Raw genomic sequence first — 27,149 nt, 5'->3', positions numbered from 1 at the left:
GGTGGTGTGGGAGTTCAGAGGAGGGCAAGACAATTTACATGGAGATGAAAATGGAAATGTTTGTTAAACAAGTTTTGCTGGGCCAAAAATGGCCTTGTTGGTGCCTTTCTATCACACGTATTTTACATTATACTATAGCCATCTTAAAGTATCAGCTCCTTCTTGGAACAGGCCTTCTATGTTAAATTCTTTTAAGCACTTTGGGGGAAGGTCAAATGTTCTTCCTGAGTCTTCTGAGCCTTTATTGTCTTCAGCTCAAAATAATCCACATACCAGAGTGGTGCATCTTGGGGTGGCCTGCCCTCAACCCCATCACTATGATCAAAATGTTGATGCAAATAAGCCATAACCAATCTATAAATCAAAATTGGGGTGGTTTATTACGAGCCACATCTGAGGACTAGCCCAGGGCCTTCCTTCCCCAAGGAAGTAGGGGCACCAAAGAAGTGGGATGCACAGAGTAGATATATACCATCAAAGAGCATACATTACATTTGATAGGAATGTCCCTTTTACAACAGTCACAAGATTGCTTAGCCGGCACAGCAACTGATGGACACAGCAGGGTGGCAGGTCTGTTCTCTCAAGTTATGTGATCACAGGTGAGTGCAGCAATCAGTTCCTAGCCTAGGGAGAGATGCTTATCCTTAAGGAAATGCTAATGTGGGGGAAGTTGCACCTTTATTTTAAGGACATTTGTTCTTGTCTTTGAGACATAGCAAATGCTTAAAGCAGATATATAATGCATACTCAACGGCCACATCAGGACCTTTTGGAAAAACAAGGACAGGCCAAATTAGTTTTACACCAAATGGCTTCCTCATATACTCCAATCTATCCTATTGCTTGCCATTTATTTACCATAAGCATTGTTCTAAGTGTTTAGTTTCTGTTAAACCATTTAATCCTCTCAATAACCCTATGTGGTAGGCACTACAATCCCATTTTACATATGAGACAACTAAGGAGCAGTCCCCATAGTAAGTGGCAGTGCCTGCATTAGATTTTAGGATCCTGGCCCAGGGCTTGCAGCTGGCAGCTGTTCCAAGGCTCACATCTGAATTCCACCATTTAGAGAGAGTAGCCAAATCCCACATTCCCAGAAAAAGGCCTAAGATTTACTCTAATTGGAGCAGCTTTTGGTGACATACCTACCTGTATTAGTCAGGGTTCTCCAGAGAAACAGAACCAATAGGAGATATATAGATATATATATATATGTGTGTGTGTGTATATATATATATATATACACTTATAAATATAAAGTTAATCTCTTAGTATATATATATTTACTTATGTATATATATTTACACAATAAAATATTATATATATACACACACATGAGAGAGAGAATTAGTTTAAGGAATTATCTCACACAGTCAATTGTGGACGCGGAAATATATAGGGTAGGCCAGCAGCCTAGAAATTCAGGTAAGAGTTGACGTTGCAGCCTTCAGTCTGCCTTCTCCAGGGCAGCATGCTGGAAACTCAGGCAGCCTATGTTGCAGTCTTGAGGCAGAATTCTTTCTTCTTCGAGAAATCCCAGTCTTTTCTCTTAGGCCTTCAGCTGGTTGGATGAAGCCCAACCACATTATGGAGGACAATCTGTTTTACCCAAAGTCTACTAATTCATATATTAATCACATCTAAAAAATACCTTCAGGGCAACATCTAGACTGGTGTTTGACCAAACAATTGGGCACTGTGGCCTAGCCAACATTAGCCATCACACAACCCCTTTGGCCAAGGAAAAGAAATACACTCATTAGCTTCCTGGAAACACATGGATTCCTACCGGAACTGGGGTGGTGGATGGGGAAATCGGAAATTGGGAAATGGGATATGGATGCTGGGAGACAGACAACTCAAGTCCTCTACAGAAACTTGCCCCCACTTGCAGAGCTAATCATAGGAAGGCAGGATTCCAACCTGGGAATTCTAACTCACATTTGTTCTGCTCCATCATGCTGCTTTCTCAGGTAAACTATTAGCCTAGAGCAGTGATTCTCAATGTGGGTGAGGCAAGGGGAGACAGTGAGGGGCACATTCCAGAACCTCTAGCGTGTGTGTAGTATGATAAAGCAAGACAATACTATAACATGGAGAAGACTCTCAGTTTGCTCTGGTCAGAGGTTGAGCGGAAGCCTTGCCTAAGAATTTGATGCCACATAGCAATTTCAAAGCTTCTGCTGGTTATTTGTACTGCTGGGGGTGGGGACCACAGCACCTTTGAGAGCATCTGAATGTATACAGCCAAGGGTAGAGCCCAGTTTGGGGTTCAGAGGAGGAGGACACAAAGGCTCATCAAAAGACATTAATAGAAATGGGGTGGGGGGCTGGAGGCTGGCAGCTGGAGAGGGGAGAAGGGCCAGTTGAGGGAAGAGGAAGAGCCCAGCAGATGGGAGAAGCTATAGCCAAGGGAAGATCTGGTCAGTGAGAAACTGCCCATGAAGAGAATGGTGGATTATTTATGGGGAAGCCATGGCCAATATTTTCTATTTTAAGATGGTGCCTATGTTGTGCTGTACTCTTTCCACCATTAACCTTTTGTGAATGTTTGCTAAACTCAACAACCTGTGTCGGTGTGTCTAGGGGGGTTGTGAAGACCTAGGGATAGTGTTCAGGATGGGGTGAAGCATGGGTATTAGAAGGGGACTGAAAACACAGGGGTGGAGATGATACCAAGCAATGAGCTCACTCTGCTTGCCATGAGCCAATTACTCACAACCAGTTAGGGATGGAGAAAAGAAATTTTAATTCGATTAGCTGGCATAATCAGGAAGATGGCAGACTAATGTCTCAAAAAACCCATCTTCAAGGATGACAGAATCTTGAGGCAGTTATATAGGAAAGATGGGCAGTAAGGAGGAGGTTTAGAAATGTCGGCCTTCAGGCATGATGGACTCCAGGGTCCCTCATGGTTCTTTTCTTCTGTAAGTGATGATGAATATCTTGTAAGTATGCTTTCCACCTGTGATAAGCCTGTTCCTAGAGAGAAACTCATAGAACAAAGCTTTAATTTATCAAGATATAGGGGAGTACATGTGTAAGCAGAGGGCATAAATAAGGAGAGCATGTGAATTTTTTAGAGTACGTGCAGAGCAGCAAGGAGTCACACAGAGGAGGGGTTGGGGCCATTTAGCGTAACAAGATGGCCTCACTTATGCTCACTTACAAAGACAGTGGGGTCCAGAGCCCTGGAGGTAACCTGGAGTGATGTGAGCAATGGCTGAGGGAGCTCGGAAACACCAGAGAACAGGCCGCTACAGGATGCTGGAGGACATCTACATGGCAGGTCCTTAAATTATGTAATATAATTTCATGTTTGGGAAATGAAAAGAAAAACTAATTGCTTTTATAGTATAAATACAGAAAATAAAGAACTACAAAACATCTTGCATCCCTGGGGTAAATTAAGTGGTGGGTATGGACACTTCCCAGTGGAAATACACCTCTCCTGTGAAGTGGGTCAATACATATATTAGTTCCATATTTTGGGAATAGTATTTTGATGTTTAAATGAGAATATAAATGAGAATATTACAATTTATCTTACAGGATTTTCATGAAGATAAGCGGTAAAGAACACAGAGGTCTCTAGACATATAGAAAGGCTACCATTTCTTATTGCATCTCTTTGCTCTTTTTCTAGAGAGCTCTTCTGTTGAATTTTCTGTGACCACGAGAGGGCAGATAAAGAACAGGACTGGAGATCTGAAATGTAATTGGAGCACAGAGCTACTCATTTTCAGACACTGCAAATATTGGTTCCAAGTCAGCTTAAGATTAATAAAACTAGATATCTTAACTGCCCTTGCTCAACTCATTTTTCCCCTTCATGCACATTATCCTCTTCCATAATTTATCAAATCCATTCTTGTAACTTTCCCTTAAGGCAAAGAGTATGATTTTCTATTGGGGATAAGAAAATAATTTATTTCTCAAATTTTTACTTTCTTTTTTAACTTCCCACAGCACCTACTAATTATTGGGAAATGCAAGAACCCACTACACTTGGCACTTCTCATCAGGAATAAACTAGGGTGGTTATCTGCTTTAAACAGACTAACAGCTCAACATCTGTAACTATGACACCGCAAAACAAACTCGAAACGTCCCAGGAGGGCAAGGTGGGGGTGGGGGCAAGGAAGGAAAGGACCTTCCCTTGCGTGTTCCCGTCACAAAAAAGAGGAAATAAAATTCAAAAAGGAAGTATTATTCAGTGTCTTTTAAAGTTGGAGGGCAGAACGATGTTTTCCATGGTAGCAAACTGCAATGACATTAGATGCCTTCCTATGTCACATGCTTTCCAACACTTCCTTGGCTCTGATACCCGACTACTGAACTTACTTGCTCTGTAACTAATGTTCTACTTTTTCCAGACCTAATGGGCACTCCTCCTACCCAAGCTGAGATCACATGGCTGAACAGGGCCGAGCACTATGCCATGACGATGCTGTGTCACATGTTTCTGACTCTGTTCCCAGCTCCCTGCAGGGCTGAGTCTGGTACAGGAATCCTGGCAGCAGCATTCCAGCAAAATCCAGGATTTCTCTAGCCAAAGAATAGCCAACTTCCAAATAGGAAATAATTCTATAACTCAAATTTGTAAAAAGGGCCAAATGAGCACATAAACTGAGAAAAGAAGATGAAAGAACACCCCAAAGAAAAAAATTTTCTGAAGTAAATAAGAGAAAATTTCTACAGTAGAAATCTGTCTCCATGATTCTCTGGTCAAAAAAGAACTTTCTGGAAAAAGTTTTCATCCTTTTCATGACCTTGCTCAAACTCACACTACTTCTGGGCGGCCTGAGAACACACACAGTTGGGAGGCTGACCTTGGTCAGAGAGTTCAGAGTGACCAGTGTCCTTACCTCTGTGATCCCTTCTGCTCAGCTGAGAATGGAACAGTGGAAGAGCCAAGGTACCATGAGCCACTGACCCATCAGACAAGCTCAGATCACACAGGCTTCACTCTCTAACCCCCAGGTGACATGAAAGCCTTCTTTCTAGAACCTTCTGTAGGAGGAAATGCCTCCCCCACCTTCTGGCTGCTCCCTGGACCTCATAGGCCAGCTCACTCACCCCTCTGACCTTGTCACTTAGCAAAAGAAGATCGTTACCACCTTACCCCTCCACCTTACACCACAGCCGGGCCACAGACATGCTCAACAATTTGTTTCCTGGGCTTGGGGAACTGGAGGAGGCTTCCTAGAGGAAGTGACATCTAGAGTCGGACTGAAATAAAGGAGTAGGAGCCAGCCAGGCCAGGATAAGAGAGCGCTCTAGGGGAAACACATGTGCAAAGGCCCGGTGTTGAACAAGAGTGTGATGCATTCTGGGAGCTAGAATAAATTCAGTGTGGCTGGGACAGAGTTGGGGAGGTGACAAAAGATAGGGCTAGGGAGACAAGCAGGGGTCCTCCAGTTCCTTTCTCCTCAAAGTATAGTGCACAGACTGTCCACACAGGCATCACCCGGGAGCTTGTCAGAAATGCAGAACTGCAGGCTTGACTCCAGATTTAGCGAATCAGAATGTGCACTGGAGATCCCCAGGGGCTCTGGTGCACCATGAAGTCTGAGAAGACCTCCTCTAAGTACATTCAGCTGTTTAGGCTTGACAGCCATAGGAAACCTCTGAGTGTCGAAGCGGCGGAATCACCTGATGAAGTCGTGCCGTAGAAAAATCATTCTGGCTGTAAGTGGATGAAAAATGGGTGTGTCAGGAGAGACCAACGCGGGAAACAAACAGGTCAATTAAGAGGCTGGTGCAATTGTCCCAGCGAGAGATGGCCGCTGCCCTGGTTGGGCAGGAGGAATAGGAAGGGAGGAAGCAGACAGATGTAGTGGCTGAGGCTGCCTGGGGCAGGCCTGGAATTTCTCTCCATTGCAGGGCCCACTGACAACTCAGCTGGGTGGGGCTGAGGAGCTGGCAGGAGGGCAGCAGGGTGGGGCAGGGCAGTAGCAGGGGGTGTGGGAAAGCAAGAAACTCAAAAACAAGAGTCCCTGTGTGTCTGCACATGTTGCCCATGCAGAATGTGAGCGAACTGGTTTTTTACACACTTCACCTGTGTCCCTTTGGTGCACGGTTCTGGTTCTTCCTGAGGCACTGCTGTCACTCCCATGACTCACCCTCCAATTTTAACAAGCCATGTGCGCAAAGCAGGGAGGCTGCCTGGAGTGCCTGCGGGCGATCCAGCAGCCTTAGGATTTAGCAAGGACAATTTCTGTTAGAGAAATTTGACAGATTAAACCCTCCCTCCATTAAAAATCGCAGCAAAAGAGAGTGGCTAAGAACTTACATGGAAAAGGTATTTGTGGGGAAAAAAAATAAAAACACCCTGCTTCCGGCCAAGAACAGAATCCCCCTGCCCCTGAAGACCAGTGCCGAGAAGCAGAATTCCTCTAGCGAGATTCTCGCATCTGAGCAAGTCAACAGAGTAAAGGAGTTAAAAGTCAAAAGGAAAAATCTGGATTTCTTTTTATGCCAATTATATGGATACGAAGTAAGGCGGGTCAATTTCCCCATTACTCGTGCTGAGTGAAGTGAGTTGGATATGAACACAGATTTTGGCATCTACGCTAGGACACTGTGGTGAAAGAACAGCCACGGCGAGGGTGTAGGCTGCTGTCACAGATCTCATATCCACAGGCGCCAGCCACCCTGGACCTGAGGCTGCTCGGTGGAGGAAGATGTGGAGAAATTGCCTCTGTGCTGCCAACCTCAGGAGAGTCCCCTTCAGTCTCTCAGGGCTGCAGCCACCTTGCATAGTAAATGCGGAGGGGGCTGGAGGCTGAGGGCTGGGAAAGATGCCCAGGGCGTGATCAGTCTAACAGACCCACGACCCTCACCTCTCAAGGTGCTGCCAAGGGCCTCCCACCCTCTGTCCACCTGCTCTGCCCCAGCAATTGGGGACAGATTGGCAAGTTCTCTTCTGCTTATGTTGCCATGAAAAGAAACAATCGCAGGAAATATGGATGAAAATACAAAAAGGACATTCCAGGATCCGTGGCATTTACCCACCTCTGCCTTGTGACATGACTTAAAACTGCAAACGGGTATATTTGCAATGGAGAGTTTAGCTGTGCCTGAGGATTGGCTAATTAAGAAGACTCATCTAACACAGTGATTGGTGCTCAGGGCACTGGGCATCATACCAGGGAGAGGAAGGCGCAGCAAAAAGGGGACCTAGGCACAGAGGGGCCTTGGAGTCAGAAAATCCAGCCCAGCCGCTTATTAGGACAAGTCAGCTGATCTCTCTAGGACTCTATTTTCTCATTGAAAACAAGGAGATAATACTTAAATGAAAAAAGAAAAGTATTCAGATGGAAGCTCCCTAATTTTTCTACCTCAATCACCATGAATCTACCTATATCTAACCCACATTCTCCATCTCTCCTCCTGTCGCAGTAGAAGAAGCATCCTATCAAAATCTCCTATCACCCGGTCTCTACACTTGACTGGATCTAAGCCTTCTATTCTCAGGACAGCATATTCCCCTCTTTCCTCTCTCTCTCTCATCATCACACTCTCTCTCTCTCTCCTGGACCATTCTTATTGGCATATCATTATGCTCTCGTATCTCCCATCTTCAAAACCACCACCACCAGCAAACAAAAGCAAAACTCCCACCTTCCCATCTTGCTCCAGTTACCGTCCATTCATCTGACTTCCTTCGCGGGAAAACTTCCAACCAGAGCTGTCTACCCTTCTTCCTGACTTCCCGGGAGTTCACGCCTCAACTCGACCCAGACAGGCTTCTGTCCTCCCTATTCCGTTGGAACACATTGCCAAGGCTGCCAGCATTGCCGGATCCAGCAGACATTCCTCTGTTCCCACCTTATTCCACCTTTCAACAGCATGTGACATAACTGATCCCCTCCCTCCCTGAAACACCTCTCTCTCGGCTTCAGGGACACCACATTCTTGGTTCCCACCTTCCTCCATGGCAGGTGATTCTCAGTCCCAGTTGCTGGCTCCTTCTTTAACTCTCATTCAAATTGCGAGGACACCAGGGCTCTATTTTGGGACCCCTGCTCCCCAGGTTACCTGGCGAAGTCTTCTTTACCTTCTGTATGCTGTTGACATTCCAACTGTACCTGTCTTCTGAGGCTGCAGACTCATCACATGGTTATCCAGCAGGCACGTCATATAGAAACCGTCCAAATGCAACCTCTTGGCTCCCTCTCCCAAAATCAATGCCTGAGTCTTCTTGGCTCAGGAAGTGCAGCTCCACCACCTGCCCAGCTGTGCTCACACCCTAGACAAGCCCTCTTCCAGATCCCCACACGCGCACTGGTTCTACCTCCAGCTGCTTTCAAATTTTCTCTCTTCTATCTCCCTGCCGCCAGCCTGGTTAAGCTGCCGTCGTGCACTATGGTGTCCTTACCTGGCTTCTGCTTCTGCTCTGATCCCCCTTGCAGCAGCCAGGAGTGTTGGAAAAGGGCAATTCAGAGCATGTCACTCCTTGTCTCAAAACACTTCATGGGTTTCCTCCTGATCCCAGAGTAAAACCCAGAGTCCTTTCTGGGCTGCAAAGCCTGGTAATTTGGCCCTACTACTTGTCTAACTTCTTTCAGTGCCACTCTTTCCCCCACTTAATGATGCTGCCTTAGCCACATCGGCTTCCTTTCAGCTCCTGGAGCTTTTCCTCACGTCAGGGCCTTTGCACTCACTGTTACTTCTTTTTGAAAACTTTTCCCCCAAATCTTTGTAAGGCTGGTTCCTTTTCATTCTTCAGATGACTACCCCAAGTGTCACCTCCTCAGAGACCTTCTCTGACCATGACACCTAAAACAGGCCCTTGTGGTCCGCTCCAATACTCTATCAATTGTTCTCCTCAAAGCACCCATCACAACTGGGAGTTGTCCATGTGCTTTCTTGTTTATTGTCCATCTCTCTCCATCAGGAAGTGAGCTTCTCCAGGGCAGGATCTTGTCTGCTGTGTCCCCACAGCACAGAACTATACAGGGCACTTAGTTGGCAGTCAACACATAACTATGCATCGATCACCTGCCCAACAGGGGTCTTGGGAGAATGAAATGAGAGCAAAGTGAAGACACAGCACAGCGTACTGCCCACAGTGGATCCACAACACCTGCAGCTGATTTATCTCCACTGTTAACAATTCCGACCACTTCTAAGGGATCTCGTGAACCCGCCATATGTCTGCGACCCAGCTTTATACAGATTTTCCTCCTAAAATAGACTGGCTGGTTCTAACAAACTTTTGGTCCTTCACAGATGTGGGGTTACCACCATCACAGATAGCAGCCATGTTTAATTTTGGATAAGCCATAAAACCAGAATAAAACTCTGTGTAGTGGTATTAGCCCCTGTTTTGACAAAGAATTATCATTAGATAGGAATCAAACCATTCGTACTGAAGCTTGTTTCTTGGTGCCAGCAGTAATCCAATGACATATTTTATCCTGAAGTTCACTGCCAAAGGAAGACAAGAAGAAACATCCAGAGCATGAGGTTGACAGCCCAGTGTCTACAGCCAGCTTGCCTAGCTCCAATTCTGTCTGAGTGTGTGACATTGATCAAATTAGGTATGTGCTGTCTGATTTCATCATCTGTAAAGTGTGGATATTAAAAAACAAGACAACAGCCCCAAAATGGAGTCACTTGTGCTAAGCCTATGTCACCGAACCAAGACTTCCTACCTAACTTAATTACAGTTTCAAGCTCTCCCGGGAGTGGAATCTTAAAAACCATTCAATCTGGAATTACCTGGTCAGCACTCGTGAGGTCATCTGCCTGACAGACCCCCCCACTGTCCCCAAAAGGAAGGTGACCTTGTCTGAAACAATCCCCTCTTCGCTTGTATAACATCCTTGTCCCGCCTCCTTCTACTTATAAAAGTCTTTCATTTTGTACGGCTCTTCGGAGCTCCTCTCTATCTGCTAGATGGGGTGCTGTCTGAGTCATGAATCATTGAATAAAGCCAATTAGATCTTCAAAATTTACTCAGGTCAATTTTATTTTTTTAACAGGGACAACAGTGTATTTGGCTCAGAGGGTTGGAAAATGGGTCTTCTACGTAAAATGCTAAGAATAGTGCCTGATATGTGGCAACATTCAACACACTTTATTTTACTATTCTTCCAAGGAATCTAAAAATAGGGAGTGGGGCAAAAATATTAAACTACCAAATGCCAAATATACTTAAAAATAAACTGCTTTTCAGAGTTTAGGTAAAGAGGGAGGGTGTGTGGCAGCTGGGACCTGCAGGGAGGGGCAAGATGAGCTCAGGGGACAGCAGGGCTATTCCTCAGGACTGGCTCTTCCCTGCCTTGGCCTCCCAGCTTAGGCTCTACTGGGAGACTCCTGCTCTCATGGCAGTTATTGGAAGATGCTTAGCATGGAGGGCCTGGAGAGCAGAAAGGACTGTCTCATTCTGAGTCAACCACACTTCTTCTTTTCTGTTCTGCCTGGAGAGAAGGGTTTGAGATAGAGACCACTGGGCTTTTGAGGTGCAGTTTTGATTTTGAGATGGAGCACCATCATACGTCTACTGTTGTGAGCAGGCACTGACTCAAACAGTGTGCCGTGAAAGTTACGAATTGAAAAGTATTTAGGGATTAATATCCGGCATATATAAAGAACTCCTATCGCTCAATAACAAAAAACCAAACAACAATTTAAGAAATGGGCAAAAGACTTGAATGGACATTTCTCCAAAGAACATACACAAATAAACAATAAGCACATGAAAAGATGCTTAACTTTACTAATCATTAGAGAAAAGCAAATCAAAATCTCAATGATACCACTTCACATCCATTATGATGGCTATTATCAAAAGAACAGAAATCAACAAGGAATAGTGAGGATGTGGAGAAACTGAAACCCTTGTGCACTGTCAATGGGAATATAAAATGGTGCAGCCAATGTAGAAAACGGTATGGCAATTCCTCAAAAAATTAAACACAGAATTACCATATGATTCAGCAATTCCACTGTGGGTGTATTCCTAAAAGAATCGAAAGCAGGGACTGAAACAAAATTTTTGTACACACCCATGTTCATAGCAGTAGTATTCTCAATAGCTAAAAGGTGGGAACAACCCCAAAATTTCCATGAACAGATGAATGGATAAACAAAATGGGGTGCATACATACAACAGACTGTTATTCAGCCTTAAAAAGGAAGGAAATTCTGACACACACCACAACATGGATGAACCTTGAGAGTGTTATGCTAAGTGAAGTAAGCCAGTCACTAAAGGACAAATACTGTATGATTCACTGATACGAGGTCCCTCGAGGAGTCAAATTTATAGAGACAGAAAACAGAATGGTGGTTGCCAGGGGCCAGGGGGAGGGTCTAACTGGAGTTAGTGTTTAATGGGTAGAGTTTCAGTTTTGCAAGACAAAGAGTTCTGGGGACAGTGGTGGTGACGGTTGTACAACAATGTGAACACAATGCCACTGGACTGTTCACTTAACAATGGTTACGATGGTAAATTTCATGTGTCCTTTCCACAATTTTCAAAAAAAGAAATAACCCAGCGTTTCTATCAAGTTCATTGCAAGAGGAGCTTTGTTCAAAATTTCAGGTACTTGTTCAAACAAGGTGTATTTAATGAACACGTACTAGTTCCTAAGTCCAGTGTTCCATGCTAAGGGCAGGAAAGAAAGGTAATAACTATCCTCAAGAAGAAAAGAGGAAGAGGAGGGTAAGATAAGACAAGGATCTTAAGAACTAAAATGAAAAAGGTAGAATGGCCTAGAAAACTTACCAGAGATACATGCGCAGGGTTTGGGTTTTGAAGAAAGAAACCAAAAATCATCACACCCAACACAAGATTTAAGGGAAAGAAGAAGACTGATTTAAACACCACAGGCTACATAAGAACATGGAGTTAACACCTATGGAAAAGAAAATCCTTCAAATGATAGCATAGGGTAGGGACAGAGGGGAAAAGAAGAGAAAGCTGGCTGTTCTAAATGAGACATCTTCTAAAGCAGTTGTCTAGTAAGAGAATTACTAAAATACAGCAGAATGGAATCCACCCAAGAACCACCAGCTCCAACCGTTGTCTCCTGAAATGCACTTTTCCAGCAAAGACTTTGCATTTTCAAGAATATCTACATTATTCACACCGTGATTTTCTTCTCCACAACACCGTAGGACTGTTGCCAGAGAACGTGGCTCGAGGCCCTAGGTCAGCATCTGTAAGTGTCAGGAGGATGCCGTTAGAGGATGAACACCTGGGAGGGAGGAAGCAGTTGGGAGGGGCTTGGGCCTGAGCATCATTGTCGCTTTTTGCTTGAGTTCATCAAAGGCTGCCCCAAATATTACACTCGACGAGAAAAGAGAAGCTTCACTCACTTGAAATGCAGAAATATTTATTTTGGTTTCCTGCGTTGTTTTTGGAAATTGTTTTGGTTTATAAAACATAGAAATAGCCAACAGTGAAAGCAAACAATCAAAATCCCAATGTGACAAATTATTGACTTTTTGTGCGATTAAGAATACACAGAGGAAGTTAGGCTACCAAATAGTGTTATTACAACAACAATTCTTTAGTGCAAATCCTGTTGTGCTTCTATAATACATATACTCTCACATACCCAAAAACAATTGCTTTAAATATAGAAATGACAACTTAATTCAGTCACGTGTGGCAAACACTTGCAGTAAAATGAAATGCTGCTAATTTCCCAAATTAACTTAAAAAAAAAAATCCCTTGAGAAGTTAATCCCAGGAAATGAGTTTTCCAGATTTCTACATCCTAGAAGTTTGGCTTGTCAAATACATTTTATAGAAATCGGGTAGCATTATGATAGAAGAGTATTGGTTTATTACCGTCCATTTAAATAAGTACCCAAGTATATCTATTCCCTTAATATTTTTAAAGACATGCCTTGCCTGAGAGTTTATTCTGGGGAAAAAAGCCGGTTAATCACAACATGATCTTTTGATATGAAAACCACATTAAAAATCTGTTGGCCATCAGAAAGAGTGGTTCAGTGAAGATAAAGTGGACAGTTATTTAAGCGTCACAGTTGAGCATGGTTGACTTAGGTAATTATTTCCTTCTTGAAATGCTTGTCTTCATTGTAGAGTCTAAGGCAGATTTTTTTTTAATAACCTCTGGGAAGGGATGGAAGGAGGAAACCGGGTCTGGAGGAGAGGGTCCGAGAGCATGCTGCTCCGTGGGTGCCAGAATCCATTCACCCTGGCGAGCGGCCATCCATCGGAGACTCTGCACCGTTCTGAGTTGGGTCTGTCCTTCACTTCACTAGGAAACTCCTGCTCCAAAGGAACAACAGGGGACTGTGGAGAAGAGCATGGGTTTCACAACCCTTAATCAGAAGGGTTGTGAGAGCACACGTGGGATGGGAAAGGCAAGGTGGCAGGGACTGAAACCAAATCTCTGGTCCACTTGTGACATTCTCCAGCCGAGACAGTTCTTGTTTACAGGGGACATAGTCCCCCAGTGCACGGTACTCTTTAGAGCAGCAGACAACTGCAGAATTTGCAGCAAGCAGCAGATATCCCAGAAAGAGCAAAGTCCTCTCCCTTGGTTAGAAAAACAGGGAGACAGAAGTTTTCACACCCGCCTTTTTAACTGAGGAAGTCGTGAATAACTTAGCACATTTATAGTTTCCCCTTTACAATTTTTAAGGCTCATTTTGGAAATTGTGTATCACCATAAACATGGTCTGCAACACGAGGTGGCTGTAAGGCAGTGTTCCATTTCCTCTAATATTCCTATGACACGAACCCTGAATGCATAAGTCAAACATGGACATTCCCTTCCCTAAGCTTGCTGTCGTCAAAATTACCAACATGAAGGCCATCAGGAGAAGATTGTGAAGGTGTGTGGTTTCTTCCAAGCTTTCTTCCTCACCTTAAACTTTGATAGTGGAATAAAGTTCATCTATCTGTGGCCTGAAATAATTCCGAAGCTCTGGCCTTTTAGCCTTCATTGTTGGGGTCAGAAGGCCATTCTCGATGGAAAATAATTCAGGGTGGAGAGCAATGCCTTTGACCTGCAAATAAACAAGCCTATGAAAGGACGAAAGAGCATAGAGGCCACCTGAGACTAAAAAGCACTTAAGCCTCTGAAGAGGATAAAGACCCTTATGGGCAATCCAATCCTTCCTCTTACCACAAGGGGTGGTTGTCCTCTTCTTTTTTTTTTTTAGGGGAAGATTCACCCTAAGCTAACATCTGTTGCCAATCTTCCTCCTTTTTTTCTCCTTTTTCCACCCCAAAGCCCCAGTACATAGTTGTGTATAGTTGTAAATTCTTCTGGTTCTTCCATGTGAACCACCACCACAGCATGGCTACTGACAGACAAGTAGTGTGGTTCTGTGCCTGGGAACCGAACCTGGGCCACGGAAGTGGAACACAGTGAACTTTAACCACTCGGCAGTGCCCTGTTCTTGGGATACAATTCAGGACTGTACCGTGACCTCCAGGAAAAGAGAATTTATATCCTTGATTAAAGACATCTCTTCCCCTGCCAAATCACTCCATTATTCATTCCTCAGGGATTTCTTCAGGCCATCTCACCCTCTTCTATAACCTATTCATAAGAAAATCTTCAAGTCCAAAACTTATTTTATGGGAATTCATGCGTTTTAATGAAAGTCTCACCTGTTCAAATGCTTTTAGGCCAGCCTCCTTCCCAAGTCTCACCATGTCTTCTAGGATAGCTTTTTTGACATCCTAACAAGGCAAGAAAAATAAGATACTTTCTGTGATGGAGGTCCCTGCCCTTTGCACCTAATACAAAGTGAAGACGGTAGACCGCATACTTCAGAACCTCACCTTGTTCCTGCACAGTTCTTCAAAGGATCCTTCAAATCCTTTTTTTCGGGCCCAGTGACCTACTGTCTCTGCGTCTGGTACCACAATTGCTATGAGAAATGCCTTTAACACAGACAAGCGAGTTAGCACATGGCTTGTTCCAGATGGTCTCAAATAGTGGTTCTCTATTATTCTGCATCGTGGGCCCCTGGGAGAATCTGATGGAAGTTACAGATCCGCTCTTCAGAACGTTTTACCTGTCCCAGGAGTCCATGAGGCCCATGTTAAAAATTCCTGGCTCTAAAATACAGATGGCATCAGGAATTTTGCAATAAATGTTTCAAAAGAGCCACTGGGAATCAAGATCTAAAAAACCCTAATTTTTACTTACATATAATATATATATGGATTTTTTAATAAAACAGGGTCAAATAAACAAGATCATAGACATCAGATAATTGCCTTAAAAAAGAGAAATAGAAAATGTACACAGATTCACTTTTTAAAAACTGCCAACACTTCATTCTTTACAATTTAGTAACAACAAAACTAAGTAAAAATCAAAGGTATGGTAAGATTACAGGTCAAAGAAAAATAGGTGCATTCTCTCAAAAGATAATATTCTTCTCAAATTATTTAAAAATCTCAAGATTTGTAATAAGATTAACCTTCAGGAAATAAGATCCCCTTTTCTTCCTTGCCACCATTTATCCAACATTTTGGCAAACAGACATTTCACTGCAATATTGACCTTGGTTTTCAACTTGAAGTATATGTTGGCTTACAGCTATGCTCAAAGTGACTTAGGAGGCATAGCATAAATAAGTTTGGTTTAATATGTTTGAAAATTCTAAATTTTCTTATAACCCATATATCCATATTTTCCCTCATAGTTAAGTTAGAAACATATTTTTACCTGCCCCCTCCCCTCCTCCCCAGTATCTTTATCCAACTTCCCTTGGTACACCAGACTACTCTAGTTAAAATAAAAACATAGAAATTAAAGACAAAAAACTTGTCTGGATAAGAAATGGCAAGCTAGCAAAAACCAGTAATTTGTCAATAATAATGCAGCATGTCAGACATGAAAGGCAATTCAGACTCATGGCAAACTTGCCACCCTCTTTGGGTCCTGAGAGTGCTAGGCACCAGCCATGCCTGCGCCTCAGAGCTCCCCCCTCACAAAGCACACACCTGCAGGCTTTCGCCGTGGACGAACACCTGAGCAACAGGTTCACTTCGCAGGTAGATGTTTTCAATCTTCTCAGGCGCTATGTATTCTCCTTGTGCCAGTTTAAATATGTGCTTTTTCCTGTCGATAATCTTCAAGGTGCCATTCTGTTTATCAGAGGGGAGGGGGCTGTGAGTGGGTCCACGGCTGGTTTCTACCCAGTGTCAACCACACTCGGGACAGGGCATTTGATATGCACTATCCTTTAACCCTAATAACATTCCGCAGGGCTCAGTTATTAATCCGTTTTACCAGGAGGCAAACTAAGGCTTGGAGAGATTAAGTAAACTTGCCCAAGGCCCGTGAGCCAAGCAGAGAAACAGAGAAGGGACTCCGGAGCCCACGCTCACCCCACTTCACCTTCGTTAGCAAACGAGCAGTGTTGTGCTTGCCAGCTTCAATCTAAAGCTTCATTCAGTGTCATATCCGATTTGGGAGCATACATATCTGCCTCTCCAACTGGGTCAAGTGTCTTGAGCGCAGAGACACAGACTCATCCTCCCACAGTGCTTTGCGGAATGAGGGCTCAGTAAGTGTTTACCACACAAAGGCAGAAGTTTAGTTTCCTTTATCATTGTTTCAGGGCTGGGGTGGAAGCGGGGTGCTCCTGCTCCTTTGCGTCGGGTCAGTCAACTGCCCAACATATTAACTGTGGGGATGCTGGAAGCTCTGGAGCAGACTAGCCAAATGCCAGGAGGCTCCCCCTCTGATAACGCCACTCCCATCTCCGACTTTCAACCCATCCCCACCCTCGGGTCATTCTCACGCTTCTAAAAGTCATCTGTCAGAAAGTCTCTAGGGGTCTCTCAGTCCACATCAGTTCTCCTCCATTTTCAAGAGGAGCAGACTGAGGTCCAGAGAGATTCTGAGATGTGTTCATCACAGCCAGAGCCAGAATTAGAGCTGCTACGCAATCCCTTTTGAAACTGGAAAGAGGGACTTAATTTATTTCTAAACAGCTTGGGTATTCTGAAATCTGAATTAAGTTGGGGGGGGTGCATTTTTCACATCAATAAAAATTTCAGAGTATTAAGCACCTTGAATCTGTAAGAATCGAACAATATACAGTAGTAAAAATTACATTAGCCCTTTTAGTGCTTGCAATTAAACACACGAACAACTTAGGAAAAGCAGTGGTCGTCACCACAGCCAGGAAGACTGATCGAGCCTATGGGTGGGTTTCTTTTACAAGTCTCTCAGTCCTAAGATGGACTCTGCCGTTTCTCTACAGTAAACACTTCTGAGACTAAATTCAAAGGAGCAGGCCTAATCTGTGAAAGGCTTATCCTATTTTTAATGAGAGGACAAACCCAAGAGATATTTGTATTCACCAATTCTTGCCCATCATACATTCTTGGCAGTCTACCGCGATGTCCCCCAGACCTTGTTTAACTAAGGCCTTGATAGCAAGGCACAGCCTTGAGATGTAAAAAGCCACAGTCTCTCTGGATTTCAAATGGGAAGCAGCAACCAGAACTGATGTCAAACATCAAAACAAAACATATTTGCTACAGTTAAGTTGAAAATCCAATATGAGTATGCTAAGAGTAGAAAGCTGTCCTTGCAGGCAATGGAAGTGTCCACAGCATACCATTTGGCAAGGAAGCAAAAGTGAGGGTGCCACTGCCACACGGCTGCTGTCCGGCAAGTGGGATATGTTCTTCCCAACAGTAGAACAAAACTATGTGTGAACAGGGGAGGCGACCACTTACTGGTAACCATTTTCCAATGTCCCCCGTGTGTAACCAGCCATCTTTATCCAGAACTTCTGCTGTTTTTTCTGGATCTTTCAAGTAGCCTTGAAATACATTCGACCCCTTCACACATATCTGAAGAAGAAAAGATTGGGGGTGGGAACTGGGTGAAGGCCGTCAAAAGGTACAAACTTCCAGTTATAAGATAAATAAGTACGAGGGATGTAATGTACAGCACGACGGCTGTAGGGAACGCTGCTCTGTGGTACATCTGAAAGCTGCTGAGAGAGGAGATGCTCAGCGTTCTCATCACAAAGGTGCATCCTAGGGATGAGAGTAGTTCCTAAGAGTTCTCACCACAAGGTAAAAGGCCATTTTTTCCTTTTTTTTTTTGTATCCATAAGAGATGCTGGATACAAACCAAACTTATTGTGGCAATCATTTCACAACATATGTAAGTCAAATCCTTATGCTGTACACCTTAAACTTATACAGTGCCATGTGTTAATTATATCTCAATGAAACCAGGGGAATAAAAGATGACCTGTTAACTGTATTTCCTGGGGCTTCTCCAGAGAAAAGGGGGTGTGTGTGTCCCAATCTTTAGCTGGAAGCCCTGAATTCCTTGATCCAGAGGGAGCTGACAGAGTCCCAGTGGAACCTTGGTGGTACCTCCAACACCCTCGCTTCCCTTTCTTAAGACCTCAGCTGCAGTCAAGTTGTAGGGCTAATGCTCATCACAGGTTCTGGCTCAAAGCTGCTAGAAAGCCCCTCGGGGGATGACATCACTCTGAAGTAATTAGGCTCTCCTTTTGCTAGCCAGTAGCTCACTAATAGGTATCCAGGGCAATCAGCAGACGGAGTTACGCCCCAGGACACAGGCCACTGGAGCCTTTGCACACTCTTGGGTCTAAGTCCTGATCACGTCTGGCAGAAGAAGGCAAGTGTTAGTGGTCCCCCTCCTGCACACCCCCTGAGAATTAAACATATGTGTACCTTCCAGAAGAAGCCTGTCTGACTCTGGGATCACCAATATCCTCAAGCTCAATGGCTTTACATGACACTGTGCTGAGAAATGGCACTGTCCTTGCCATGGCAACTATTAGAGGAAATGACAACGAGGGTAAACGACTGATGGATTCCACTCACCTCGCCCTCACCCTTGGCAGCCAGGTAATTCATTTCTTCCACATCCACAAGTTTTACTAAATTGCAAGGCATTGGGGCACCAACATGGCCTGTATATGAAATAGAAGAATCATCATTCCTAAGGGGAGCACCAAGATCCTTAGGCCAAATTATTTTTCTAACAAACAAGCCTGCTCATTACAAGAACAGCTGGTGTAAACTACTGGTTTCTGTGATTATAGCCAGTCTCCTCCTGGTAAATTAATTTAGAGCACTTATTCCTGGAATAGACACAAACTATTTGAAGTCTCTGAGGGACCTTCCTCATGTTTAACGCTGTGAATTATTTTTCAAAGTATAAATAATTTGGCTGCTGGTTTTAAGGGTTTCTACAAATACCTAGAAGCAAGCTTTCTGAAACTTCTACCTGGCTCCTGTGATCTGATGACCCCTGCCTATGATTTGTCACCCCTCCCTCACATGGACTTCTTAACATCCCTATTCTCTACAAGGAGAAAGAACAAATGTCGCTCTGGCAAACCTTGATTATTCTCTCACACACCACTGGTTCTGATCAATATCGCCTTTGTTTCCTTAGTATGAATGTACATATTTTATACTTAAGTTCATGAAGACAGGACAGCGCTTCTTTTCACAGCTAACTTAACTCTCTTGCCAAAGGGTGTTAAGATTGGGTTCTTTTCCCAACACAAAAATAGCAGAGATTTAGATATGATTCAAGAACGTCGCAGATAATTCTTCCTATCTTTTCATAATTTTAGCTTAAAGAGATCACTATTCCAAATTCTCTAGCTGGTAAGGAACAGGGGTTAAAAGTTAAACAAACAGCATGAAAAACGTTCATAGACTGTTCATGCCAATGCCAGGATTGGCTACTAGATAGTGCCAGATAGTAGAATGTACGTGACCAGATACTGCTCATATTTATAATACACCAAATAAATCTGGGAATTTATTTATCACAGTGTGGAATGTACCAGCAGTGTGGAAGAGGGGAAAACACAGAAGTTCTGCAGTCAGACCTGGGTTGGAATCCTGGCCTCAAAGCATAACGCTGTGTAAATTCTTACACATTATTTACATGGTTTTTAACGAACAATCAACCCTTTCCTCTCAGAGGTAACAGGACTTATCTCACAGGGATGCTGCTGGGATAAATCGCACGTAACGTATATCATGAGCACCTAGCACAGAGCCTCATCTGCGACAGGTGCTCAATAATTGTTTTTGTGTTTGTCCTCCTCCATTTTTCCTTTTGGGAAAAAGGACTTGTGTTCATTTCTCTCTGTAGTCTCAACATCTAGCACAGGGCACGGTGTAACTTTAATTAAAATCTACCAGCAAATAATTAGGCCCCAGTCAATGACTGGAAAGCTCTGATAAAGCTCATAAAAGGCACCATCTCTCAGACGTCACCTTCCGGATCTAGGTAAGTCTCCACTGCCACCAGCGTTACGGTCAGAGCCTCTAAATGACATCCCACTCTGCCACAGGAGACATGTTGCATACAGTTCCCTGATCACAAGATTGTTTGCCCCGAGGCCTAATCATTTGAGACATAGCACTCATTTAGGTTGATTAATGAATCAATGATTTACCCAATTCCAATAATTCCAATCCAACAATAAGATTCCCATAAGGGATGTCCCTGCCAACCATACCTGCCGTCCAGTCTCCAGGTATAGTCAAGCAGCACCCGGCCGTGCACTCGGTCTGCCCATAGCCTTCGTAAAACTGGGTCACCAAGAGATGAAACATTATTAGAGGTGGGTCAGTCACACCTTTGCTGGAAGTGCATTGGTAACTAAGTTTCTCTAATTCCTGAATAATGGCCGACTGTGGTGAAATCTCTTTTCAAATTTCCCCTTGGGAAAATTCGTTCAATATGACAACAGGCTTTATTACAGCACCCAACATCTTCACCCCCACACCAGACACCGCTGCCGTCCATTTCATCTCTACTTCCCTTCCTGCAGACAGGCAACGGAGAACATTAACGTGGCATGACGGGCACACAACCCGCCCAGGAAAGCACTCCCTCTCTCAGCTCACGGTTCTACCTGACACGTCCCATTTGTCACTCAGTCTCAGCTACCTCCCCCATCCCCTTTAACACAGGTCTGCTTATCACTCACGACCCCTTGCCATTCCCATATCCTCACACCTGCCTCTAAGGCACGTTTTGCGCCTTACCCTCGAGAAAATGACACAGTGCTGGGCACGAACACATATTCTCCTGCCTAGGGTCAAAGATACATATACTTCTTTCTTTCTCCAAGCAACCTAGGAGTAACATGATCTTCCAAACAAAAATAAGACACAGAAGCACAGTAAGAACGACATTTGGAAAGAAGATTCTAGGGCCTGATAAAGTCTGAGACGAACAGCTGCCGCGAAACCCACTCACCTGACAGCCAAGGGCTGCTCTCAGAAACGTCAGCACGGTAGCAGACACGGGCGCAGCTCCTGTGACCATCAGCCTGACTCTTCCTCCCAGGCTTGACTGACAAGGCGGAGAAAGGGGAGAGGATGAGAGTCAAACAGCTGGAAGTCAGCGGGCTCCTCAAAGACACCTGCTCGGAATCCTAACCCACCAGGTCCCTCTCTTCAGGCCACACAGAGCTCATCAACGCCCGGGAACTCCCAGGCCTTCCTAAGAGGAACACCTGACGGGACCCTCTTTCCACTTGAAACTATACCATTTGCTCTCAACAGGTATGGAAACAAGCCAACACCTTGACTTGCAGGTATTTTAAAGGAATTAGAATAAGAGTGTGGTGGATTTGTGGCCACTACCACACTTTTGGCATTTTTTTTAGACATAATATTATTCCAAATACTTTATCACTCATGCCTAAAAAAATTATCTCAAGGGTGACATACTTGTTCCAGAAAAGCGAAACAAAATGGAAAATTGGAAAGGCTATAACACACTGATTCCTTTCCTGCCCTAGATAGCTACAATGTTGTTCAAATTTGTCTTAGACACTGAGGGTCAGCTACTGGCTTTGTCCTTAATTTTTAGAAATGTGCCAGAATTAATTAAAATGTGTCATTCTCTCTCTCACTTTCATACCTGTCTTTAAAAAAGAGCCCTCACAGAAATTTTGAAACCCAAATTATTTACGTGACAAATAATAGGTGTGAGTCCGTTTGTTACCTGTATTTTGTGGAAGATTAGTTTATCCCACAGGCTGTTGTTTCTAATGATGCAACTGCGAAGTTCTGCCTCTTTCCTCTTGGAGGCAAAATCCAGCAGCCATCGCTTCAGTGTGGTGTTTGCCTGGCCAAAAATCTAATGAGTCAAGAAATAAGAAGATTCGAAATTACTAGGATGGTTAGAAGCAAAAAGTCAGAAAATAAGTGTTGGTGAAGATGTGGAGAAATCGGAACCCTCTTCCAGTGCTGGTGAGAATGTAATATGGTACAGCTTTAGAAAACAGACTGGGGCCAGCCCTGTGGCACCAGCTGTTAAGTTCACGTGCTCTGCTTCAGCAATCCAGGGTTTGCCAGTTTGGATCCCGGGCGTGGACATACACATCACTTATCAAGCCATGCTGTGGCTGGCATCCCACATATAAAGCAGAGGAAGATGGGCATGAATGTTAGCTCAGGGCCAGTCTTCCTCAGCAAAAAGAGAAGGATTGGCAGCAGATGTTAGCTCAGGGCCAATCTTCCCCCCGCCAAAAATAAAAAGAAAATAGAAAACACACTGGCAGTTTCTCAATCAGTTAAACACAGAGTTATCATATGACCCAGCAATTTCACTCGCAGGTACATACCCAAGAAAAATGAAAATACATGTCCACACAGAAACTCAAATATGAATGTTCATAGCAGCATTATTCATAATAGCCAAAAAGTGGAAACAACCCAAAAGCCCATTAAAGGATGAATGGATTAATAAGATGATTAAATCCACACAGTGGAATATTATTTGGTTATTAAAAAGAATGAAGTACTGATCGAGGTTACAACATGGATGAACCCTGAGAACACGTTACGTGAAAGAAGACAGTCACAAAAGACCACATATTGCAGGATTCCATGCAGAATAGGGAAATCTATAGATTCAGAACGTAGATAAGTTTTTGGCTTAGTGGCGGAGATGGGTGGCCGGGTGGAGGATGATAGCTGAAATGTAGCGACAGGGTTTCTTTTTGAGGTGACACAAATGTTCTAAAAGGGACTCTGGTGATGGTTGCAGAACTCTGCGAATGTACTAAAAACCTTTGAATTGTGCCCTTGAAATGGGTGAATTGTATGGTATATGAATTATATCTCAAGAAATCTGTTTTAAAAAGATTTTTTTGAAGAACCATTAAAACATGACAAGGTTCTCATAGATGACAGAAGCCCGGCCTTAAAATAAAGAGCATTAAAAGTGCCGTGTCCTAAGTGATTTTGGAGACTGCCCACGCCACACATGGATCTCGCCCTGGCTGTGCGGTCCACGCTGTAACTGCCCACCACAGGGGACTGGCCTCCTCTCAGTCCCCAGCTTGGCTTAGTCACTTCTCTCAATGTGGCTAAGTAAGTAATATTCCACATGTGCATGGAGCTTTCTAATTTATAAAACCATTTGCTAGAATTAAAAAAAAATTTATAAAACCATTTCATAGTTACTATTTTCATGTGATACAATTAGCATCTTTATAAGATAGACAGCAGGGAGAGGAGGTAACAGTCTGTTGTATAGATGAGAAAACAGCAGCTCGGAGAGTTTAGTGTAAAAAATCAAATGACTGGCCACCTTACCCTTGCACGGTGCCTTCCAGTTTACAAAGTGTTGCACGTGTGTTTTCTCTTATAATCCTTACTGACAGCTCTGTGAGGGAAGTGCATTCTAGTCTTACAGATGAGTAAACTGCAGTTGTGTGACACTAAGAGGACTGTCCATGGTCACACAGAAGGCACCCGGCTGAGCCCGATTCAAACTCGAGTCTCAGACTCAGGGGCTAGCCCTCTGTCCCCGGCTCTGTGCTTGGAACTTACTCGGTCAAACATCCGGTTCAGAAGTCTTGGAACCACAGGAAAGACAGTGGGTTGAAGCGCCTTGAGGTCATCCATAAGCAGCCTGATATCTCCTTGGAAAAACCCTATTTTAGCTCCGTGACACAGCATCACACACTAGAGAGGTAAGCAGAGGGACCCAACGGTTTGTCATTGTAGCAGGGGTTACACAGCATACACACAGAGACACACAAGGCACAAGGTTTCAGTTTTAGCATTTTGGACTGGTTTCCAGAAATGTTAAAGTTCCTAAATGTAGGCAGCTTTTAAAACAATGTTCTTGCAATCTCCAGTCATTGCATGACAGGAAATGGGGTATTCTCTTGATCACCAGATAGGGGAGCTAGTGAGAACCCAGGGTGTGTTGTTTTGCACAATCATAGAGGTTCTGCTAGTTTAGCTTCAAGATAAATATCTGCTGACTCAATGATATAGTATTATATAATCCAAATCTTTTCAATCTTCCAGAAACTTTAGGTCAAATTTATTCTTAAAACAAAAACTTAGCTATTTGCCTATAGTCCAAATGTATCAAAGTCTCATTTTCTTTTATTTGAATCTAACTAAAAATTTCTGAAAAGCCACTGAATATGTTGCAGTTGAGACACGAGGACATCTAACACCAGAGTGGCTTGCCATTCAGCTACAATCTACTGCATGAATTTTTTCCCGTCTGATGCAAATTGCACTGGCAAGCCATATGCACTTGACGCAGTCTGCCTATTTTAAATTTTAAAAAGAAAGAGAGATTCAAAAGATGATGCCATGGAGGTACAAATGACCTCAGGCTTGAAAGCAGAAACCACAAGAAAGATACATTGTGGTTCATTATTTAAAAATTAACATTCAAGGGGGCCCGCCAGGTAGCACAGCAGTTAAGTTTGCATGTTCCGCTTTGGCGGCCCAGGGTTCGCCAGTTTGGATCCCAGGCACAGACCTACACACCGCTCATCGAGCCATGCTGTGGCAGGCGTCCCACATATAAAGTAGAGGAAGATGGGCACGGATGTTAGCTCAAGGCCAGTCTTCCTCAGCAAAAAGAGGAGGATTGGTGGCAGATGTTAGCTCAGGGCTAATCTTCCTCAAAAAGAAAAAAAAATTAATGTTCAAGAGGTTTTTGCTTCTTCAGTGTGGCTTGCCTCCCAGGCATACTTCTACAACTACAGTTAGGAACATACAGTCCATCATTAACTCACTTGAGATCACTTTACAAACTCACAAGATCTCCTAAGGTGTGCAAGCAACAGAAGTAATAGATGGAGGATGGGATTCAATGATCCTTAATCGTTTAGAGGTAAGTAAATCCTTTAGGGAGGCAGCCGATCAAAGGGTCTGCTCTCTACCAGTCACCTCTCTGTCACTAACACCTAGCACAGTGCCTAGTGCATGGCTGGTGCTCAACAAATATTTGTTAAATGAATGAATGGTGCCCACTGTTTTTCCTATAAGGATACAATCCAAAATTGTCCAAGATGGAAAAAAGACAGTTCTTGGCTAGTTTTTAAATTAGTCACACAGTTGTGTACAGGGAGACCAGGCAAAGGTCCGCAAAAGGTCATCCTGCTTTTCCAAGGGTACTCAGAAGATTGATAACAAGATGAGTCTTAAGTCAACTTGTGCATTGTGAACAAGCACAGCAAAAAACAGAGGGTTCCCACAGCGGAAGCCTCGCGAGGCTTTATAATGATGTTCATAAAAATCCTACTTTTACAGTTACTCTTTCTGGAACTATATTCATACTCATATCCTTCAAAAGTTTGAGCTTCTAATTTTAAAACGAATGATTCAAGTTCAAGGATCTGGACGCAGAAAAAAAATTTATACTCTTTTAAAAATTTAGCATCCATTCCTAAAATAGGGCTGAGCAAAGAATTATCTATGGGGACGAAGTCTACACAGCAAACTTACCAGCATGAGCTGCTCATACATGTGTGCAAGTGGTAAAAACGAAATGTGTGTGTCATTGGCAGTCAAGGCAAGTACTTTCTGTAAAACACAACATCTTAGCAGAACGCAAACAAGCAAGAAAAATAAAACTCAATGCCTACCTCCACGACTCTCTCAAACATATGGGCAAGAGGCAAGAAAGATATCAAAGTATCATCTGGGCAAGGCCTGAATGCAGTCTGTAAGCAAAGACACCGGCAGGGCAGAAAAGCAGTAAGACTTTCAGTAATTTTCCATTATATTTCAGAGCACGTAATACCTCAACACAAAGGAGAAACTGCTTTTGCTTATGACCTGCAATTATTTCTCACCACGGAATGAAATGAGAAGCCATACTTTAATAATTCAAATAGAGTGCAAGTCATTTCGAATGACAAAATAAATCCATTCGGGACTTCAGTCAAAATAATAAAACTTTGCCCAAATTAGGATGTTAAGGGATCACGTGCTCTCATCGTTTAGTGCTTCAAAGTTATAGTACCCCACTCCCCAGCAAGCTCTATTTCATCTTAAAGTAAGAAATGTAAGACCCATTCCAACATAAGATAGCATACTATGTTATAAAAGGAAAGTTAGAGAAAAGACGAGAGAAACTGGATTTCCAAGCTCCTTCTATTTATAGTATAAATACATCTTGAGTATTTTAGTTTGATCAACATCTTTACCTTAAAGCTCTACTTTACCCCATGAAAAATACCCCAATTTGTTTAACACAAGCTGTAATCTGGCACCAGGGGATTTGCTCTCTGAAAAAATGCTGATCAGGATAGGTGTGCATCTTGACTAAGTCTGGACATCTGGTTTCCATTTCATGGCTACATATGGGCTTACGGAGGGCCAGGCACAGTGAGGGTTTGCCTAGAATGCTCATGTTATTAACTTGAAGAACTCTGGCCCCAACCAGGGCTGCTGACAGCAGCTGCTGCCACACCAACACAGAAATGAAGGTGCCGTCAAGCTGCCTAGGGGGGCCGTGCACCCACTTCTGAGCCATGCCCTTCCCTTCCTTCCCCAAAGCTGGACCATCCTTCCTAACACTGTGACAACAAGTGAAAGCATCTGTCCTGAGCAAACACAGATGCCCCAGCAGCACATGAGGTGGCCTGATCATGCCATTATCTCAGATGAATCTTATTCAAGCATGACCTGCATCCCAACCAGTACTTCTCAGTAGGAAACTGTTACGCAACGAGAAATCAGACTCAAGAAGAGCCATACTGTTCAATTTTCTGATTTAGTACTAAAAATAATGTGCAGTAGCATGATTAAAAGTTTTACAAAGTTGCAAACGTCCCTGATAATTAATTTTCAACAAAGTTTTGTCTCGTTTGCCTCGATGAGCCGC

The 27,149-nt window shown here is 43.6% G+C and overlaps 2 protein-coding genes across 7 annotated transcripts in view; both read right to left on the bottom strand.

Moving 5' to 3' along the window:
- CENPU (centromere protein U) overlaps positions 1-8,201 on the bottom strand; it is a 48,716-nt gene extending 40,515 nt beyond the window's left edge. The window contains exon 1 of one of the 2 annotated variants that reach the window (XM_046648670.1): positions 8,069-8,201. In XM_046648670.1, the coding sequence (XP_046504626.1) occupies positions 8,069-8,151 (83 nt within the window). In that variant the 5' untranslated portion in view covers positions 8,152-8,201. Of the gene's footprint in view, positions 1-7,937; positions 8,035-8,068 lie in introns of those variants that run through there. The other variant, XM_046648673.1, reaches the window with a different exon arrangement.
- A 4,138-nt stretch (positions 8,202-12,339) lies between these two features.
- The window catches only part of ACSL1 (acyl-CoA synthetase long chain family member 1), a 64,883-nt gene continuing 50,073 nt past the window's right edge, over positions 12,340-27,149 (bottom strand). For 3 of the 5 annotated variants that reach the window (XM_046648705.1, XM_046648704.1, XM_046648701.1), the window contains 11 exons: positions 25,906-25,983; positions 23,840-23,974; positions 22,005-22,139; positions 21,252-21,347; positions 20,506-20,578; positions 18,845-18,933; positions 17,714-17,830; positions 15,965-16,108; positions 14,792-14,893; positions 14,618-14,689; positions 12,340-14,007 (listed from right to left, as the gene is read on the bottom strand). In XM_046648705.1, the coding sequence (XP_046504661.1) occupies positions 13,867-14,007; positions 14,618-14,689; positions 14,792-14,893; positions 15,965-16,108; positions 17,714-17,830; positions 18,845-18,933; positions 20,506-20,578; positions 21,252-21,347; positions 22,005-22,139; positions 23,840-23,974; positions 25,906-25,983 (1,182 nt within the window). In that variant the 3' untranslated portion in view covers positions 12,340-13,866. Of the gene's footprint in view, positions 14,008-14,617; positions 14,690-14,791; positions 14,894-15,964; positions 16,109-17,713; positions 17,831-18,844; positions 18,934-20,505; positions 20,579-21,251; positions 21,348-22,004; positions 22,140-23,839; positions 23,975-25,765; positions 25,844-25,905; positions 25,984-27,149 lie in introns of all 5 variants that reach the window. The other 2 variants (XM_046648702.1, XM_046648703.1) reach the window with 2 other exon arrangements.

Source organism: Equus quagga, chromosome 22 (genome assembly GCF_021613505.1).
Source record: "Equus quagga isolate Etosha38 chromosome 22, UCLA_HA_Equagga_1.0, whole genome shotgun sequence".
Lineage (NCBI taxonomy): Eukaryota > Metazoa > Chordata > Mammalia > Perissodactyla > Equidae > Equus > Equus quagga.
Note: the sequence above shows the minus strand (reverse complement) of the source record. Positions and strands in the feature narration are given on the sequence as shown.